At 34.9% G+C, this 19,988-nt stretch overlaps 3 protein-coding genes across 6 annotated transcripts; 2 read left to right on the top strand and 1 right to left on the bottom strand.

Moving 5' to 3' along the window:
- Positions 1-22: 22 nt before the first annotated feature.
- LOC102621986 (eukaryotic initiation factor 4A-3) lies at positions 23-3,737 on the bottom strand. Its single transcript, XM_006484603.3, has 8 exons — positions 3,327-3,737; positions 3,005-3,245; positions 2,833-2,913; positions 2,366-2,473; positions 2,158-2,277; positions 1,769-1,936; positions 992-1,078; positions 23-447 (listed from the first exon to the last, which is right to left on the bottom strand). The coding sequence occupies exons 1-8, from the start codon at positions 3,626-3,628 to the stop codon at positions 334-336; spliced, it is 1,221 nt and encodes a 406-aa protein (XP_006484666.1). The 5' UTR covers positions 3,629-3,737; the 3' UTR covers positions 23-333.
- Positions 3,738-6,755: 3,018 nt separating this feature from the next.
- LOC102621303 (uncharacterized) lies at positions 6,756-14,532 on the top strand. 4 transcript variants are annotated; one of them, XM_006484601.4, is made up of 9 exons: positions 6,757-7,098; positions 7,230-7,640; positions 7,865-7,938; positions 8,047-8,436; positions 9,466-9,900; positions 9,979-10,840; positions 12,354-12,448; positions 13,173-13,314; positions 13,631-14,532. In XM_006484601.4, the coding sequence occupies exons 1-9, from the start codon at positions 6,921-6,923 to the stop codon at positions 14,314-14,316; spliced, it is 3,273 nt and encodes a 1,090-aa protein (XP_006484664.1). In that variant the 5' UTR covers positions 6,757-6,920; the 3' UTR covers positions 14,317-14,532. The 4 variants fall into 4 exon arrangements, with proteins under 4 accessions (XP_024956552.1, XP_006484664.1, XP_006484663.1 ...); XM_006484600.4 differs by having other exon boundaries at positions 9,466-10,840; XM_006484602.3 differs by lacking the exon at positions 6,757-7,098 and having other exon boundaries at positions 7,574-7,640; positions 7,865-7,945; positions 9,466-10,840.
- A 615-nt stretch (positions 14,533-15,147) lies between these two features.
- LOC102621031 (protein S-acyltransferase 11) lies at positions 15,148-19,726 on the top strand. The gene is made up of 4 exons (XM_006484599.4): positions 15,148-15,388; positions 16,662-16,884; positions 17,459-17,757; positions 19,016-19,726. The coding sequence occupies exons 1-4, from the start codon at positions 15,371-15,373 to the stop codon at positions 19,496-19,498; spliced, it is 1,023 nt and encodes a 340-aa protein (XP_006484662.1). The 5' UTR covers positions 15,148-15,370; the 3' UTR covers positions 19,499-19,726.
- The last annotated feature ends 262 nt before the right edge of the window (positions 19,727-19,988 follow it).

The raw sequence follows: 19,988 nt of genomic DNA, 5'->3' as shown, positions 1-19,988 counted from the left end.
GAGAAAGAGCAATATTCCAGAGTGTTTACAATCTTTCAAAAAGGGTTAAAATAACTTGAATTCAACAGTGAACAAATCGCCACCCTTAAAATCAGGTCAAGGTGCAAAAGGCAATCACTAGAATCTTATCACAAATGTTAATGCCTACTCTCTTCTCTTTTCTTGTCATCAATACCATACAGAAAATATGAGAACATCCTGTATTATACAAACTCCTCACAAAAACAAAGACAATGTCACACTTGCAGAAACTGTCAATCACACAATTGTCTTCAACCTTTCATTGATCAATCCCATAACCTCCACTCTGGCAGACGAGATCACAAACATCTCTTATATCAGATCAGCAACATTCATTGGCATTTCATCAATCTGGGTACTGTAATATTGCTCGATATCTCTAAGAATCTTGATATCATCGTTTTTGACAAAATTTATTGCTACACCCTGCAAACAATTAAAAAGAAAAATCCAATGTCAACAACACAAGATTCATCCAGACAATACAACATAATCACCAAATAAGGAGACAAAAAGTAGTGCATTCTAAACTCATAAAACTAGTGCATATGATGATAAATCTACCATGTAGAGAGACCTTTTCTTTGAATCTTTTCATTGGGGGGAAAAAAAAAACAACAGTGGGCATCCGTGAAATGAACAAATTTAATTATATCTCAAGTTTCCCTCAATTGTATCATCAAGCTTCTTAAAATACCAATTTTTGCTCAAACAAAGGATTTCAAGAATGCTAATGCTTAAAATTTTTATTACATGCAATTTTTTTAGGCAAGAAAAATCGTACACTATAGCCTGATAAGAAAGAACAAAAGCAGACCACCTACCCCACAGTAAAAACAAAAACCCAGATGAAGACCAAAAGCTATATAACAGTGTTGTATAAAAACTAGCACACATTACAGAGTTGAGTAATTCCAATGTCAATTACTATAATTTTTTTTTTTTTAAAAAAAAAAAAGAAGAAGAGTACCTTGCGTCCAAAACGTCCAGAACGACCAATCCGGTGAATATAAAGCTCACGATTGTTAGGAAGGTCATAATTTATCACCAAAGAAACCTGAAGAGCAAATTAAGTTAGAACTGGAAACAAACAAATATCACAAATAATTCTTCTGAATTTACAAACTTTGTAGAAACACAGACACAGCACAACCCACAAACAAGTTCCAATTAAAGTTGTCACATTGGCAGCTCTAAGTTAACGAACTTTCTTCTTTTTCCTTTCTTTTCTTTTCTAATTCTTTTGTGCATGTCATGCGTACCTGGATAGATGAAACTACATCTAAAGTTTAGACCAAACCAGAATTCACTGTATATGATAGATGTCATTTGCTTACTTCCCAAAAAGTCAGTCGTTGACCTAACATTTAGTGCTTTATATGATTTTCTCTTTTTGGTCCTCCAAAAAGAATGCACTTAAACAACAACTCAGATCAGCACGAAAAACACTAAACCATCATGCATACCATCCCAACCACATGACCTACCTATAGAGTTATCTCTTAACAACTGACAAACCATCATTTAACTTGTGTAGTAATGACATTCAACAGCATCGCTGTCGCATCTTTTCAATATTTAACCCTCAGGCTTGAAGAACAGCAACAAATAACCGCAGTTCACTACCACATAAAATAATTTTAGTATAAAGTTAACAGCAACAGCAATTTGCATTTTATTACCATAGATTAAATTCAGCATTTCAAAATACATTACAAAATAAAAAAAGGAAGAAGAAAAGAATTGCCTGCTGAACATCAAGTCCTCGTGCCCAAACATCAGTTGTGATGAGCACACGGGTTGTCCCAGACCGAAATTCTCCCATAATTGCATCTCTTTCCTTCTGAGGCATGTCTCCATGCATTGATGAGACAGTAAAGTTATAGCCGCGCATCTTCTCTGTTAGCCAATCCACCTGATCCAAAAGTAAAAGACGCTATAATATATCTGAAATCCAATGAAGAGGATGAGAACAGAAAAAATCCAGCTCTTTTTGCGAACTATAATACATATAAAGTTATAGATTCAGTCTAATTCCAAGTGAAACTTAGATATTGAAAGGATTGGAGTTCTATTGAAATAGGTACATTATTATCATACAAAATTTCATGGAAACTGAAGCACTAGCAATAATACCTTACGCTTCGTGTTGCAGAAAATAACAGCTTGTGTAATCGTAAGGGTATCATAAAGATCACAGAGTGTATCAAACTTCCACTCCTCTCTTTCCACTGCAACAAAAAATTGCTTGATTCCCTGCAGTACATTTACAACTGAGAAACTGTCCTCTGTGTACGGATCTGCTGTCAAAGGTAGCAGATATTGAAGTACCAAATTTATTTACCTCCAAAGTCAACTCATCACGCTTCACAAGAATCTTTACAGGATCTGTCATGAATTTGGTCGTCATCTCCAATATTTCGTGAGGAAGGGTGGCAGATATCAAAACAACCTACAAATAAAAAATTGAAGATTAAGGTGCCCATCGATGTAGTTTGTCACACCTGAGCGTTTAACCCAGTGCTAACAGCTATGTTTAAAGATGAAAATAAGTCATCAGGAGCGGAAGGATGTAATCAGTAGAGTTCCACCGGTGTCAAGAAAGTACAATGCATGTTCAACATGTTTTTTTTTTCTTTTTCTTTACATTTTCTCCTTGCATTATGTCAGAAATAGGACCAATTGATGAACAAAAACATCATATTGACCAACTGGCTGGCAAACTCACATATCTACACATACAACTAAAAAAGAAAGATATTACATGTAGTCCAGTCAGTCAAACAAAAAACACGAACCGGGACAACAAACCTGAAGATCCGGTGGAAGATAACGGTACACATCATAAATTTGATCCTTGAACCCTCTGCTCAGCATCTCATCAGACTCATCCTAAACAAACAATCTCAAACATTAGAATAAATACCCGCAGATAACAACACCCCCACAATAGAAACACTTCAAAAAGAATGATTGAACTTACAAGCACCAATAATTTAATAGCTCTAGTACGCAAAGTTTTCCTCTTAATCATATCACAGACTCTACCCGGAGTTCCAGACACCACATGAACTCCATGCTCTAACTTCCTAATATCTTCCCCGACACTTTTGCCTCCAACACACGCATGTGCTTGTATGTTAATAAAATCACCAATTGCCAAAATCACTTTCTCTGTCTGCGTCGCCAGCTCCCTCGTAGGTGACAAAATCAACGCCTGCACCCTATATATTTTTCATACAAACAAATATTAAATTGCTTTCAATTGCTATTAAAAAATCAAAAATAGGGTTTTGAGAACTTACTCTCTGCTAGAAGTATCGACCGTCTGGCAAACAGTTAGGGCAATCATAGAGGTCTTGCCAGTACCAGACTGGGCCTGTGCAATTACATCACGGCCCTTTATAATCGGCATAACGGCCCTCTGTTGTATGGCCGATGGCTTCTCGAATCCGTACTGATAAATTCCACGCAACAGATCGTCTTTTATTCCCATTGCGTCGAAGCTCGTGATTGCCTCCACTCCTTCCGTTGTTTCGAACACCATCTTGTCGTCATCCATTCCGCCGCCCCCTCCTCTCCTCCGCATAGCCGTCGCCGCCGCCATCTCGCACGAAATTCGCAACAATTACTCTTCGAAATCAAAGAATCAATGAGAGTTTCCTCTTCCAGGTGAGAGACGACCGAAGGAAGATATTAGGGTTTATATATGTATAAAGAGGAAAAGTCGAGAGAGAATTATGATGTGTTCGTCGAAATAGATGCTGTCTGGTGTTATGTTTCTTAAGATTCTGCCACGTGTTCATATGATGACGTGGTGTTCATCGCTTTCATTTTTATTGGTTTATTAAGTACCGGGTCACCGCCGACATCATCAAATTTGTGCGGGAACAAAGTGTAGTACGATATAAGCATGTCTTTTTCCGAAAATAATAATAATAATTTCATAAATTATTCGCTAAATTAAGATTATGAGACTCTAATCCAAAAATTTGCTAAATAAATAAATACGTTTTATTTGGTAATATATTTATGTAATTGCCTCACTTTTATATTTAGTTAAACGTTGTTATTTATTTATTTTTATTTAACAACTAATATTCAATTTTGACTTGAAAAATAATGTTCAAGCAACATTATTTCATAGTATATATATATATATATATTTTTAAAAGTAGTGTGTAGTTAAAGATTAATTTTATTTTTTGACCCATGATTTAAATTCGAGTAATTAGTCAAATAAAATTATTTAAATAAATCATTGTATCACTATTAAACTCTAAAAGAAAATTGGTGCAATTAGACACTAATTTTCAGTGTATATGTGTGTGTGTGTGTAGCAATCAATTTTGGTAACAAATTAGATTTTTTAGTCATCTTAGAGGTGACTTATCTTTTTGAGATCTCAAACGGTAGATCATAAAAACAAAATAATTAATAGATTTATATAAACTGCGAACATACCTAATAATGTATTAGTGTTCTACGAAGTTCCTAGAAAATAAAATTGAAATAAATAATCTAATTCCCGAAACAAGGCATAGCAGTGGCGGCCCCAGGCACGATGTCAACTGGAATTACCACCATATCATAATAATAATTATCAATAGCTAATCGTTAAGGCTTTTTGGAGTTAGTATAAAATTGTAATTTAAAATTTTTTATTCTTAAATAATCTGATGGAATTTTATTCATTTAAATAATTGTATCACGTCAGTGATATTTTAATCAAAACAAACATTTAGTTTAGGGATGGCAAAAATCCCCACAGGGATGGGTACCCTCGGGGATTTTCCCCATTCGGGGAGGGTACGGGGATAATTTTATACCCAATTTTTTTTTCGGGGAGGGGACGGGGAAAATTTTTTACCCAACTTTTTATTCGGGGAGGGGACGGGGATGAGGTGGAATCCTCATCCCCTACCCATTTCCCCATTTTAATTTTTAATTTTATTTTTATTTTTAAAATTACTAATAAATAAATAACAAAATTATAAATATTGTTAAAAATAATAAATATCAAAATAGTTGTATGTTGGGAAAGTGGTCACCCTTTGCCGGGAATTAGTTGAAGAGTATTAATTGAAGTTTTCACCAACTGTTTATTGCTTTGATTATACTGGTAGTAGTTCTTCTACTAGATCTACAGGGGATTCTTATAAGAAAGCAACCAAATGGATGACAGGTTTTAATGATTATGTAAACAATGGAGATTGTGCAGTTGTTGCAGATGAATTAGATTCATATTTGGATGAGAAAGTTATATCTCGGATGGAAGATTTTAATATTTTGAGTTGGTGGAAGACAAATGCTAATAGGTATCCTACATTAGCTCGAATTGCTAGAGATATTTTGGCAATTCCAATTACAACAGTTGCTTCTGAATCAGCTTTTAACACTAGTGGTAGAGTTGTGAGCTCATACCATAACAAACTTCATCCAAGCACATTGGAGGCCTTAATGTGCTGTCAAAGTTGGTTACGAGCTTACAATAGCGGTATGAGTTTATTTTAATATGATTAATTTAAAATCGAAAATAAAAAATGTATTAGACTATTAATTATTCGGGGACCGGGGACCCTCGGGGATCCCCTGTTATTATTCGGGGAGGGGATGGGGATTCTCTCAAGCAATTTTGACGGGGACGGGGAGGGGACGGGGACATATGCAAAACATCGGGGATGGGTATGGGGAGATTGGTCCCCTCCCCTCCCCTCCCCATTGCCATCCCTAATTTAGTTAAAAAATTATGAGAAATGATGGTTATCTCATATTTTTGTATTTTAAATTTCATACTAAATGATATGACATGTGATTAGGGGTGGAATCAAGATTTGGATTTGAGAATCGTTGTATATAAAAAAAATCACTATAGTAAAAGTAAAATAAATGCTATTCAAATATTAAACTAACGAAAATATAAAAATCATATATTACACAGTCTGATTCAATGTTATATAAAAAATGAACTTATACCTAAAAAATAATAATTTTAATTAAAAAATTAATAATGCAATCATAATTTAACACATAAGAAATTATGCCTAAAATTATAAATTAAAAGTTCGTAACAAAAGATTTCTTATCAAACAGGGGTCCAACTATGTTGCAATAGTGGTACGGTACCACCGTTGCTTTCAGCCATTGAATCTTACTAATGTAATTATACAATTATAAATCTAATGGCTGATTACAATAGTGGTACCGTACTACTATTACAACATAGTTTTGCCCATCAAACAGTAAGAATTTAAAGAAATAAGTAAAAATAATATAAACATATAAAAAAAAGATGATAAATAAAGTAAACCCTGAATCTTGACGAAGAAATCAAACCTTGGATCCCTGACTTTTGTGGGAGAGGATCAAGCAACTTAAGAAGGAAGTTGAATGATTCATTAAGTAAACTTCAATTGGACTTACAGCTCTTTGATGAGATAGAGAGAAATATTAGATAATTTACTTTTGTATAAGCAAAATGTAAAATAATAATGGTTATTAGTATTTTTCTCAATTTTTAATTTTTGCTTAATATTTTAAAATTTTAATAGTGTTAAAAAAATCTAAAATCTTATGATTTTATTATTTTATATGATGTGTTATTCATTAAGTGGTTGATAAATTTTTATAAGATTAAAGTGAATTATTTGTATTATCTCTTTATCCAATCGAAATAAAATCCATGTCATTTGAAATAAAATCGCTGACATGAAATAAATAAATTTTTGTATGTAGTAAAAAAAAAAAAAGAAAAAAAAGAAAAGGAAGAGGAGGTTCAAAGCCAACTTCAACGGTTCAATCGGAAGTCCCACTCCGTGCGAACCGAACCGAATGATAACGGCTGCCTGACTAGTGTTGTTATAACATAGGGAAGTGCAAGTGTTGGCTCATAGAGAATTATGAAGCTAACGACGATAAATCTTCTGCTTGTGGCTTTGATTTTCGGCCTATCATCTTCAATCACTGACTGTGAAGAAGAAGAAAACGGCGTCGGAGAATGGCAGATCCTTTCAAAGCACAACTTCTCTTCGCAGATCCAACTCCACCCTCACATCCTCCTTATAGTCACCGTTCCTTGTACGTGTCTCCCTCTCTTTCTCCCTATATATATAAACATAAACATACATAAATGATCATCAAATTCCGTCATTTCTCATTTATACTTACACATTTTATGTTCAAAATCTGATATTTTAAAAATCCCACAGGGTCCGGCGAATCCCGATCGTTGATGAAGGAATTGAGCCGTTTGGTTACCGACAGGCAAGACGAGTTCAGCTCGCTCAAGTTGATGATTGTTTATCGGAACACTGATAAATTGTTGGCTGGCGCTATCGGCGCCGATGGGGAGGGAGTGACGATTGTGTATTATCATCATTCTGTAGCTTACAAGTATCGGGGGAAACTTCATGCGCGAAATATTTTGTATTCTGTTAATCCTTATTTGTCAGTTTCGCCTGATGAACTTCCACTTAACGAGCTAAATTCTCCGGAGGAATTGAAAGATTTTACTGAATCAACTGATAAGGCTTTGATTCTTTTTGAGTTTTGTGGATGGACTCGTAAATTGTTGGCTAAAGGGAAGAACAATGGCACTGACAATGGAATTAACTTACAAGGTTATCCTCTTATGACTTTATTTATTCATAGTTCTATCTGTTGGAGTTTTGTTTTTAATCTGTTGGTGACTGAAACAATTGTTTAAGCTTTTTGTATATTAAGGAATGTTTGGTCTGTGGTGTTCAAAACAGTTTTTTTGTGAACTCTGAAAGTTTTCGTTTGTTGTTGTGTGATTAAGTGCTTTATCTGTTCGTCAGTGGTACTGATCGGAACATATTTGTAGGGAATCATTTTGGACTAGGTTTTGATAAAGGGAAAGATAGAGGGCAAGTATCTGGAAGGCAGGATCACAAGAAGGTGGCTGGTAGTTTCTTACTTCATAAGTTGAAATTAATTGTGTGAATTTGCAATGAAGAACTTGTTGAGAGTATAAGTTAATGTACTTTGCTTTTTGTTTGAATGCAGGAGAATGGAGAGATGAAGTGTGGTATTGAGAGTGGGTTTAGTGGAATCCCTTGGATTGATCAGTTCAACTTAGTAAATGCAAATGATACTCACGAGACTGAGAAGGCTGCTACTGGCATTGGATTGTCTTGTAACTTTGAAGAGCTTGAGCGTTTTGAGTTATTCTTCTCGAAGTTTGTGAATGCTGCAAGAGAGTTCTTCCTGCCTCCTGAGAGGCATAGTTTTGGTTTGGTTTCCAATAGATCATTACTTCAGTACCTTGGTGTTGAAGATTCCGAGTCATGGTTGGCAATGCTTAAGTTTGCTGGGTGTCCTAGTTGTTCTAAGATCCTTAAAGAAGGGAATGACCTCAAGAGTGTTTTGCAAATGGACAACGGAATTGTTTCTGAGGTAGGTTTAAATGTTTTGTCCTTTATTTGTTTATTTTTGCTAAGAAACAAAAGATCATATATGAAACTATATGTTTTACAAATGTACTTCTTTTATTGTTTTGGTTCGTTTGAGATCATTTTGTAATTGTGCACAAACTCCTTCATGGTTGAATTTTATGATATATATATTCAGTGAAGTTCACAAATATTAGTTGGGAGTATTAAGAGTTAGGTTGGCTAAGTATTACTTGACAGTCACAATCATAGTCATTCATCTAATAAAATTTCAGCATTCATCCAAGTTGTTTGCTTGTGAGCTGCCACTTTCTTCCCACAAGAAATACGTGTATATATTGGGGTTCAGTAATCCCTGATTTTCCATGTACAGGATCTTCATCGCTTCCCTGAATTCCTTCAACATGTTTAAATGTTTGGTGGGATCAGAAAGCTGCTTTTTTCATTAAGATAGGCATTAGTGATGGTCTCTGATGTTCTTTTGTTGGGTAAATTTTGCATGTTCTCTGTGTCAATTGTCCAATCTTTTTCTTTTTCTGATACATTATTTCATTTTTCTCTTTTCTATTTTTGTGGATTTGCTTGGATACAAACACGCACTCTTTAAAATAGCAGTTTGTCCCAAGTGGATGTAGTTATAGTTATGCTGAGCATTGTCTTTACAGATGGCAAGATTTTGGAACATTTTTTAGTCAAGATAGATATGCCGTTGATAACCTGGAAATGTGCACCTCTGCCTTCCCTTTTGATTCTTTTCTTATTCTTTAATAAATATTTTGCTTGAGCTTTTTCTTTTCTTTTCTTTTCTTTTATGATATTGCATGCTCATCCTTTTATAAAAATATTATTTGTCCTTGATGATTTATGTGTCCACATCACTCTGAACTCATTTACAACCATTGAGCCGTTAGTTACTTCTCTTACTATCTTATGGTTTCTCTTTACCTGTGATTATTTATTATTGCTGTATGTTCCATTATATTTCGAATATTCTACATAAATAATTGGTATATATCTCTTTCTCCTCATGAAGCTAGATGGTGATGGCCAAGATCTTGACACCGTTTTACCTGCAAAAAAGCCATCAATACTTTTGTTCGTAGATAGATCATCATCTTCTTCTGAAACTAGAAGAAAAAGTAAGGAAACTCTGGATAATTTTAGAGTACTTGCGCAACAATATCTGATTCCTCATCAAATCGGTCAGGAGACAAAGGACCATCCTGGCAGACCCTCAGTTCAAGCTAACCAAGTTTTGAGTACATCTGGACATCCCAGATTGAAGCTATCTCCACGTGCTCAGAAGTTAAAGTTTCATGATAAGTTGTCTATCATGGTTTTGGATGAGGGAAAACATGTTAGTTTAGATAGCATAGCTACAGATTCGCAAGGCAATTCCTTGCAGGAGATCTTGGAATACCTGCTTCAGAAAAGGAAGGGAGCTAAGTTAAGCTCAGTTGCAAAAGAGGTAGGTTTCCGACTTTTGTCTGATGATATTGACATCAAAATAGCAGATGAACCATTAACCTCGCAAACTGAATTTCAGCCTAATCAAGTCTCAACAACGCCATCTGAGGAAGGCCTTATCACAGTAAATGTTGATTTAGACAAAGATCAGTCGCCTCATGGGGCAAGTATACCTGCTGTGGAGCGCAAGGAAAATTCCAAAAGCTCAGATATGTCTCCTCATCATGATGATGAACAGAAAGTTTCTGTTGATACAAAAGAACAGTATCAAAAAGTTTCTGTTGATACAAAAGAACAGTTGATACCTGAAGCATCTGATCAATATTACCTGGGTCATGATCTTACTACTGCTAAGGATGTGAAAGTGGGAGAGAAAAGTTCTTCGCAGATAAGCATGTCAGGAGATCCTCAGCTTGAGTTTCAAGGTTTTAGGGGTTCCTTTTTCTTTAATGATGGTAACTACCGGTTACTTGGAGCGTTGACTGGTGGCTCAACTATTCCATCCTTGGCAATAGTTGATCCCATCTCAAACCAACATTATGTTGCTTCTAAAGAGGCAACATTCAACTATTCTTCAATGGCTGATTTTCTTCATGGATTTCTTAATGGAACTCTTCTTCCATATCAACGCTCCGAGTCCATTCTTCAAATCTCTAGGGAGGCCACTCATCCACCATTTGTTAATATGGATTTCCATGAGGTGGACTCTATTCCTCGAGTTACAGTTCATTCTTTTTCTGATCTTGTTGGTCTAAATCAATCTGATAATGAAAATGCTTTCTCTGCTTGGAATGAGGATGTGGTGGTCCTTTTTAGTAGTAGTTGGTGTGGGTTTTGCCAGAGAATGGAACTGGTTGTTCGTGAAGTATTTCGAGCAGTAAAAGGCTACATGAAAAGTTTGAAGAACGGATATAAAAATGGGCAAAGGGATTTAAATGGTGGTAAGTATATGGTTAAGCATTTCCAACTTTCTTGCCATTAGTTCTTTAATGTCAAACCTGGCTTTCCAAGTAAATGCATCTCAAACTACATCAGTTTGTAAGTTTATCTTCAGAAGAAGCAATAAGTAAATGCTTTCCAATTTGTCTTTTTTCCCACAAAATTGTGATGACAAAACTAATGTGGGGGATGAATTCCTACCACGTATGTGGTTAATATGTGGTAAATAGGGCTTTCAGTTTCTTTTTTAACTTAGATTTATTATAGAAAAACGAAAATTGAGACTCTTCCGCAGTTCTCTCTGCATATGTCCCCTTCCTGATTCTTTTCTGCTGTCTTTCTTGCTCTATTCTTTCTTCTGTTTTATTTGTGTATACTGTCCTATATCAACTCATTTGAAACATGCCTCTTCTGATTCTTTTCTGTATTTTGATATTTGTTGAGTGCGTCATTTCAACTGCCTTCTATTTGTTTCTACTGGTTTCTACTCTTTTACTGACGCTTGAAGCTTTTGCTGGTATCAAGTTCAGACCACTTAGCAGAAATATTGTTATTTCTTTCTCCTTTCCTGTATTTTTTTCAGAACCAGGAAAGGTTTTATTCAAATCATTAATTTGACGTTAGGAATGTAATTCTCTGTTTGGGTGATCTCAAAATTCTCCTACTTTTATGTGCCATTTCTGCTTTGTCCTTCAGAATTTGAATAACTGGTTGATTTTGCTGGAGTTTAAATTTTATTTTTGAAATATCACTTATAAGTTTAAGAATTTAGGTCTAGCAAGTAACTTTAGTTAGTATCAGGGCCAACCTCAACTTTTTGTATTCATATATCCCCATTGTATTATAAAAATTTGACCTTAAGGTCTTGCACGCACATACACTTAAGCGAGCCTGTATATTGTCCATGAGGGAAAAAAAAATGAACCAGCTTACGATTATGACCTAGAACCTCTTGAATTAATCTAGCCTTTCGCATGAGATGGTTTAGTGCTTAAACACTATTGTTGCATTGCTTACCAACAAGTTTAAGTTTTTAGGTTAAGCAGTGACTTTATTAGAGTTTATTGAAGATAGGCTCTTCTATCTATTAGTGGAAGCAGTGATTATTGTTTCAATCAGTTGTCATCATATATGAGAGGGAGTCATTTGAAGAAGGTCTTAGATGAAACATGTTTTTTTTTTTTTTTTTGGTATTGCCTTGATTTCTGGAGGTGCATGATATTTGATAATATGTGAGATTAATTTGTTTATGTGCTTTTAAAGATGAAACTGTTCTTCATCTATTACTCTGTTGAGCTAATCAGACAATATTGACTGAAGATAATTAAATAAAGGTATCCATGATATATGTACATAGTAATGTTGTTTGTTGACAAAAAATATGATATTCGTTACCTTTAGATTCTCTTTTTCATCTCCCAATTTTTGTTGATAGTTTTCTTTAGTGGAATCTTTAAATTACCAAATAGTTTTCTTGAAGCATGTAAGAATAACAGAGGGTAATGCTTGTGACAGAATATTTGAAGAATATTAATTTTAAACTTCCTCGGATCTACTTAATGGATTGCACATTGAATGATTGCAGTTTGATCCTAAAGTCCATGACTCAGGTACTTTTGTGAATCATGAATCAACACTTTTTTAATGATTTGTTCAATTATATGTTAACAACAGTATTGTTCTCTCTATGAGCAGTTAATAGGAAATATCTGGAAGCAGTTGACTGCTCACAAATGTTGATAAACTTATTTCTAGATTTTAGTAGCAGATGCCTATATAATTGTTTAAATCAAGGTCTTGATCTCACCTTTTTTGCCTTTTGGCTTTTGGTATGTGAAAATTTGTTGCAGATCCCACTGCTGAGTTCCTGAAGCCCAATAATATCACAAGCCTTTGATGCAACTCCCATAATTTTTTTTTTCACCACTGACACACTCATGGAAACTTTAGATTGCTATAAATAGGGAGCTTTGCCTTTGTAAATCATTCAGTGCCTGTTTGGTGGTCAAAAGTGTTTATTTAATGCCAAAAGCTCTTTCAAATTTTTTTAATTTTTAATTTTTTTTCCCTGTTGTTTTAATTGTAACTCCAGTAGAGCATTTAGGGATTAAATAACCATGCCCAGTTTAGTTGTAGAAGTTCTGAATTTGATAAAATTTAATAAAAAATGGAATTCTTCAGTCTCTTTACAGTTTTTTTGACTTAAATTGAACTTTAATTTAACTGACAGTGCAATTTTGCCAAATTTTTTCTCTGCATTTAGTTTGCAATATTATTTGGTGTAACTCTGTTCTCTTATTTTATTTATTTATTTTGTATGCATGGAATGTGCAGAGGGAAGTCTATCCTGCTCTGGTGTTATTTCCAGCGGAGAGGAAAAATGCTATCTCTTTTAAAGGAGATATATCTGTAGCTGATGTTATCAAATTTATAGCTGATCATGGAAACAATTCTCATGATCTGTTGAATGAGAATGGTAATATATTTTCTTCATATTATGGCAGATTATTGATGCATAGTATAAGGATTCTCTAGTTGCAGTGCATTTGATAAACTGTGATATGGGGCCTTGTTTTGTTATTGATCCCCTGACTTTTCCATGACAAGAAGCTAACCAACCAAACTAAATCCTTTGGGGATTATTGCTTGGATATAGGGATCTCAGTGTTTTCTTAAATTTTTGCCTTTTGAAAATAAATAAGTAAACAAAGAAAAAGCTTCTGTTTGGTGCTTAACTAGGGTTGGTTTTGAGTTGGTTTTATTAATTTTTTTAAATTTTCTGGTTTTGGTAGGGATTATATGGACTTTACCCGAAAAAGAAGGCAGATATCAAAACCTGTTTGAGGATCCATCACCAACTATTGGTAACAAGGAAGCTTCTGTCACAGAGGAAGGTTTGCATGAAGTCATATTGAAGAGCGAGACATCAAAAGCTGCCGAAAGAGATAGTTGGACTAAATCTCACACATCAAAAAGCTTGCATGAAACAGCCCATAGTGTGGTGGCTGGTTCTATCCTTATCGCTACTGATAAGCTTCTCGGTGTACATCCATTTGAAAATTCAAAAATTCTCATTGTGAAGGCAGATCAAAGTGTTGGATTTCAAGGTCTGATTTTCAACAAGCATATTGGATGGGACTCTCTACAGGAACTTGAGAAAGGGCTGGATTTCCTAAAAGAGGCTCCTCTTTCGTTTGGCGGTCCACTCATAAAACACAGAATGCCTCTTGTCAGTTTAACTCGCCGAGTTACTAAAAGTCAATACCCAGAAATCGTCCCAGGTGTTTACTTCCTCGATCAATCAGCCACAGTTAATGAGATTGAAGAGCTGAAGTCGGGCAATCATTCTATCGCGGACTACTGGTTTTTCCTGGGGTTCTCAGGCTGGGGTTGGGACCAGCTGTTTCATGAGATTGCTCAAGGAGCTTGGACTACAGGTGAAGATAGGATGGGACACTTAGATTGGCCATCCGATTGATTAGCGTTATAGAGTTTCGAAGATCCTCTAATGAGAACTTGAGAGGGCGGCGAGATTTTAGTACTTTTTTCTCGATTCACCTTGTTCGCACACCCTCCCTTGCACATATGAAATTTTGGAATTTGTTTTGTAAAATTAGTTTTAGGCTTATTCTTTTGTCATGAGGAAGTCAAGTCAGCACTTTTTAAGCTTCTTAGTTGATGATTCCTTCACTGATCCATTTGGGTGATGGTGAATAGTTCGCACATGCATGAAGCACATGCAACGAATTCCCCAGTCGGCAATTACAGTGCCACCTGCACAAGGCATGTACAATGTTGTACAAAATGTTAACTTAAAATTACTAAAATGCATCTTTTTAATACAGTGACGCGGGGTCCATTTTCTAGGTGAAGTGCAAGAAGAAACACGTGATTCACTTTAAAAATCATGAAATGATTATATAACCAAAGTGTAATAAATTAAGAAATACATGGAACTTCAAAGGGAAAGGAAATTAGTTGTTTCTTGCCCAAGGCATTGCCGCGGGTGAGTTAAGGGGTATTTTCTTTGAAATTGTTACCTAAAATAACATTATCTCTTTTAAATGACATATTTATCCTTCTGCTAAAACTTTATTGAATTTTTTAATTATAAACTAAAAGATTATTTTTTATGAGGCCAAGCCTCTGTTGCCCTTATTTCCTTTTTTTCCTTTTATTGGTATTACCATTTGACTTCGAGGTTATATTTTAATTAGTAATAAATTTCAACAATTATAATAATTCATTAAAAAATTATAAAAACAACAACAATAATGATAATAATAGAAAAACATAAATATAGTCAAAAAATTTTGTGGCCGGCCCCCGGCTTATTAAGATTAAAATTCTTGGCCGCAAATGGAATTGTTCAAAAAAATATATTTTGGCATAACAGAGCTTTGGCCACTGCTCGTATCGTAATTGGCTTGGCCCCTTTGAGAACGAAAGCAAGAGGAAGAACGAATTGTGTTTCGTTCTCCGTTGACTTGTCTCATCTGGTTCAGTCTTCAATCCGTTCGCCATAGCTCCTCATGGCTGTCTCTCCCAATGTGAGTTTCTTGCTTTTTCTTTTTTCTGTGCTTATTTTTATTTTTTAAAATTCTCTGTATTATGATGAATTTGATTTTGATTTTACTGTTTCTTCTTCATGTTGGTATTTTGAGGCTAAATTTGAAATATTTTGAGAAAGCATAAAAGGGTTTTTTTTTTCCTTCATTTATAATTTTACTGCAGTGGTTGATGAAAGTCATTGCTTCATTTATTAATTTGCTTTCTTTTTATCAGTTAGATTCTTGCTGCGGCTCCATACGATTCTGTTACCTTGCGAAACACCATTAGTTTCAAAAGCTTAAGTTTATTAGGAAAGAGCTCAAGAATTATACATATGGAGACAGTTCATTGGATAATGAATATGTTGTACAGGTGTTAGATCTGTTAAGAGCGAACCACGAGCATATAAATCCAGTGGTTTTGTTTTAAGTTTCTTGGCTGTTATATTGGCTCTTATTCTGTTACGGTTCAACTAGGTTAGCATGCTTATAAAACCACCATTTGCATTTTTTGGCAAATCCCGTGGCATTTATGCACATCAGGTACTAAAGAATGTGCATAAGTTAACTGAATGCTATCAACTCCGCTTAGTAATAGAATGTAGGTATTCCTGTTTGGAGATGGAGACAGTGTGAATTTTTTGAAAAAGATAGCTGCTATGTTGGAACCTCTTGGGCACTTTTAGTTCATTACAACTTTAAAAGAAAAAAGTGACTTTCCTTAATTGATAGAGCATAGAAAAGAAAATGCTTCAAGGATATGGCTGGTATGAAAACTTCCATAAGGGGATGCCCTTGATTTTACTAAAAGGCAAAGTGTTAAACATTCAGAAGATAATTAAGTAGGTGAATGCTGTACATACAAGTCTGCATATGCACACTTTACATTGAGGAATAGTAAAAAAAACTTGTTAAAAATACCTCTGGAAAAAATAGATATAAAACATAATCCTCCAAGCTCTGATTTGATACCTTTTGCATGGCAATGCTACCTCTAACAGGCCACAAATTCTGGAAGACATGAGTAAGTTAAAAAGTGTGAAATAGAAAATAAAAAGTTTACAACGAAAGAACTAATTTTCCATGATTTGGTTTTTATTGAATTAATTCTGCCTAAAAATGGATGTTTTCCCTGGAACATACAATTAATTGTTATTACTGATAGGGAATGTGATTTGATCTCAATGTAGAATGCTGGTACTGGTTTTGTTAGTAACAAACAGAACAGAGTTGATAAAACATAATTAACATATGAACAATTTTTCACATGTAGGAACACTATGTGACAACGATCGATAAGGATAATGAGCCAACATGTTGGGGTTGTGGACTGCATCTTGTTCTTCCATCTTACACGCCTACTTTCAAGTGCGGTTGGTGTGGAGCCATCACAAGTCTAAATTTACAGAAACACGAAAGCAAGTGGTTTAAGTGGAGACGCTTGCGTGACCGATGCTTTGTTTGTGTCCTCTTTGGATTTATGGGCTTTGTGATATGTATGTCCCTGTAACTTCGTCACTTTTATTGTAAAGTTTGCAAAGCTGTTTGCTACCTTTCATATATGTGTCTACGCATGCGCTCACATTCATGCACACAACAAACAATTTTTTGGCACATTTATGTGATGTGTTCTCTTTTCTGTTTTACTTCATAGCAAAATCCTATTAGGGTCGTGGACATTATTAGGTTAGCACTGACACAAATATGTATAGACAAGGCATTGGTATTCTTAATATCTTATGCAAATAATATGAACAAGGATTTGAAATGAAAGTAGAATAACCAATGTAAGTTGAAAGACTGCAGAAGATCCTAGTTTGGCCCATGCTTCAAAATTTCCGTGCCAGCCTGCGCCATCAATTTTTGCTGTCCGATTCTAAAGGAGGCTATTTTGCACAAATCATTTTCAGTTTTACAAACTGTTGAGTTTTGGAAAATTTATTTTATTTTGTATATTCACAATCCTGCATTTTATATTCCTAAGATTAGTTGCAGAGCAGTTTTACTCATTATATTCACTGGTATTAATTTCATTTGTCTAATATTAGTAACTTTTATGTGTAACCGCAGGTGGTGGAGTGTGGGCAGTGCATCCTGTTGTTTTCTCTGTCAGCTACTTTTGTGGGATTTTTCACTTGGTCATAGCAATATGCCTGTCTGTATCTACTCTTTCTATGTTCTGCCTTGCAGCATTCCACTGTCCTGGTGCATCGCCCCTTGTTCTGTGGGGTAGCTATCCACTTGTGGGGAAAGGTGACCTTGAAAACTATACTTTTTGTCACTATTGTTCAAAGCCGAAATCTCCAAGAACTCATCACTGCCGCTCATGTGGGATGTGTGTGCTGGACATGGACCATCACTGCCCTTTTGTAAGTACTCATCAAAATTTTTAAATTGTTTATTATGTCAGCAAATGTTATTCAGGGTATCTTGCTTGGAAATATGTTTTATTTTGACACTGAATTTTGGACTCTTTGTAAAAGCATTGGAACTTGGAACCACAGATTATCTAAAGTAATTCTGATTATAAATATAATATTTAGATGTTCGGGCTTTCAACTGTTTTATCTTAGGACTGTCCAACAACTTCATGCAAGCTTAAAGCCTTCTATGTGTTAGCCTAGAGCTACTTTACTTTCTTTTGAATTTTTTCTTTCTCCTTATTTTTCTAGTAAGCGGAATTCAAGAATCTGGATGATCAAAGTTGTTGTCTATCTTATAAAGGTGGATACTTGTCAAGTTTTGCAATGTGAAGCATCGGAACTTTTGAGCTTCTTTGATGCAATTTGAAAAGCTACATATACGTTTATTAATTTTGTTAATGATGCCAGCTAATCCCCTCAACCTATCTGTGTGTGCATTCTGTCTGAAATTTGGGTTAATGTTGGACCTTGGAACCCTTAGTAGTCAAAAAGAACCCCATTAACAGTTCCGATGTTCCAATGTAGATTTGAAGCTCTGATTTCTTTGTTGCAACCAAATTCGACCCACTAATTGAGGGTAAAAATTGGAGTTCGGAGAGATATCTTTCTTCTTCTTTATTATTATTATTATTATTTAAATTTGAAAGGAAGAGATTTCTTTTAGCCTCTGTTATTGCGTAAATGAATAATTTAACATTATTACATTTATGCGACTAATTACCATGTCTTCTTGCTATAGAATCCAGTTTTTCCTGATTTAGTTTAAAACTACATTCAAAACTTGGTTATAAATATTATGTGTAGGAAAGTTTGATGTCAGAATCGTCTAATTTCCAAAATCTTCAATAATTTGGATTTTGGCAATTGAAACTAAGACCTTGTGTGGAATAGTGATTTGATGCTTCTTTCTTATACTGTAGATCAGTTTGAACAATCAAAAGCCATTGGTGTGTAATGGCGTATTTATCTTTCTCTCTTACATGGTGAGAAACTGTTTAGACATGTTGCAGTTCCGTATTTTTTCTACTTGGATGTGTTTGTTCGATGAAATTGAAAGATTGCTAGTTGGCAAGATATGGTAGTTTATACTCCCAATTTTAATCATATGAAGTTGTATTCTTCATTTTCCTTTCTGTAAGTTCCAATAAATTTGGTGGCAAGATACATTTTCCAACAAGAATTTGCTGTTGATTATGTAATGCAGATTGGAAACTGTGTTGGTGCAGCAAATCACAGATACTTCATTCTATTCCTCATTTCAGCTGTTGTCAGTACAATATATGTTGCAATTATGTCTGTGACAGCTGGGTTACACATCTGGTCACCATTATCAATTAGATCTCATGCCCCCGCAAATGTGGTTGGCACTGATTTGGCTATGAGATTTGTGAAGGAAATCATTTTTGCTTTGCTAAACTCTGCCTTGCTTATGTCTTCTAGAGGGCTTCTTCTTGTTTATCTTTTCGTTTCCAGTATCTCTGTGAATTTGGGGTTGAGTGTACTTCTGTGGCAGCAGCTATTTTATATATATGAGGGTAAAACTTATTTAAGCCATTTAAATTCTCAAGGAGGCGATGGAGCTGATCAAAAAGACTGTCAGAACATTTTACGCTTTTTTGGTTGCCCATATTCTGTTTCCAGATATCTGCCCGTTGTTCGTGATTCTGAGAAGAGACATACGAAGTGAAAACAGATTGGCATGTATACACTGAAAGAAGTAGACATTTTTTGATGATACAGATGTTAGTTTCTAATTTGATCTTGGACTATTTGCCCGGCTCCTTCCTCCAACAATTTTGCATTCCTTTACCAATGGAGTGGAGATTTGTGGTCAAATCTCAAAGTTTTTGTACAGCTTTGATAAAATGTAACAACAAAAACTAGAATGAATACAAAGTTAATAATCTTCTATTCAGGCATCTGTTTCAATCCTCCAAAGCAAATAAGAAGCGCTAGATTTAAAGGTAAGTTTCTTATATCTATAAAGCAAATTTATTGGTAATAATATTTGTTTACTTTCAGAAATACTACTACACACAACAAATTTTATGCAAACACTTTTTAAACAAATTGACATGAATTTAATGAAACAGGCTTGGACATGCAAAATAGAGACATTTATATTTGGGGGGGGGGGGGGGGGGGAGGCTTTTTGGTTGAAATATTATACACTTATT

This window comes from Citrus sinensis, chromosome 4 (genome assembly GCF_022201045.2).
Source record: "Citrus sinensis cultivar Valencia sweet orange chromosome 4, DVS_A1.0, whole genome shotgun sequence".
NCBI classification, from domain to species: Eukaryota; Viridiplantae; Streptophyta; class Magnoliopsida; order Sapindales; family Rutaceae; genus Citrus; species Citrus sinensis.
This window is presented reverse-complemented; position numbering and strand designations above follow the sequence as displayed.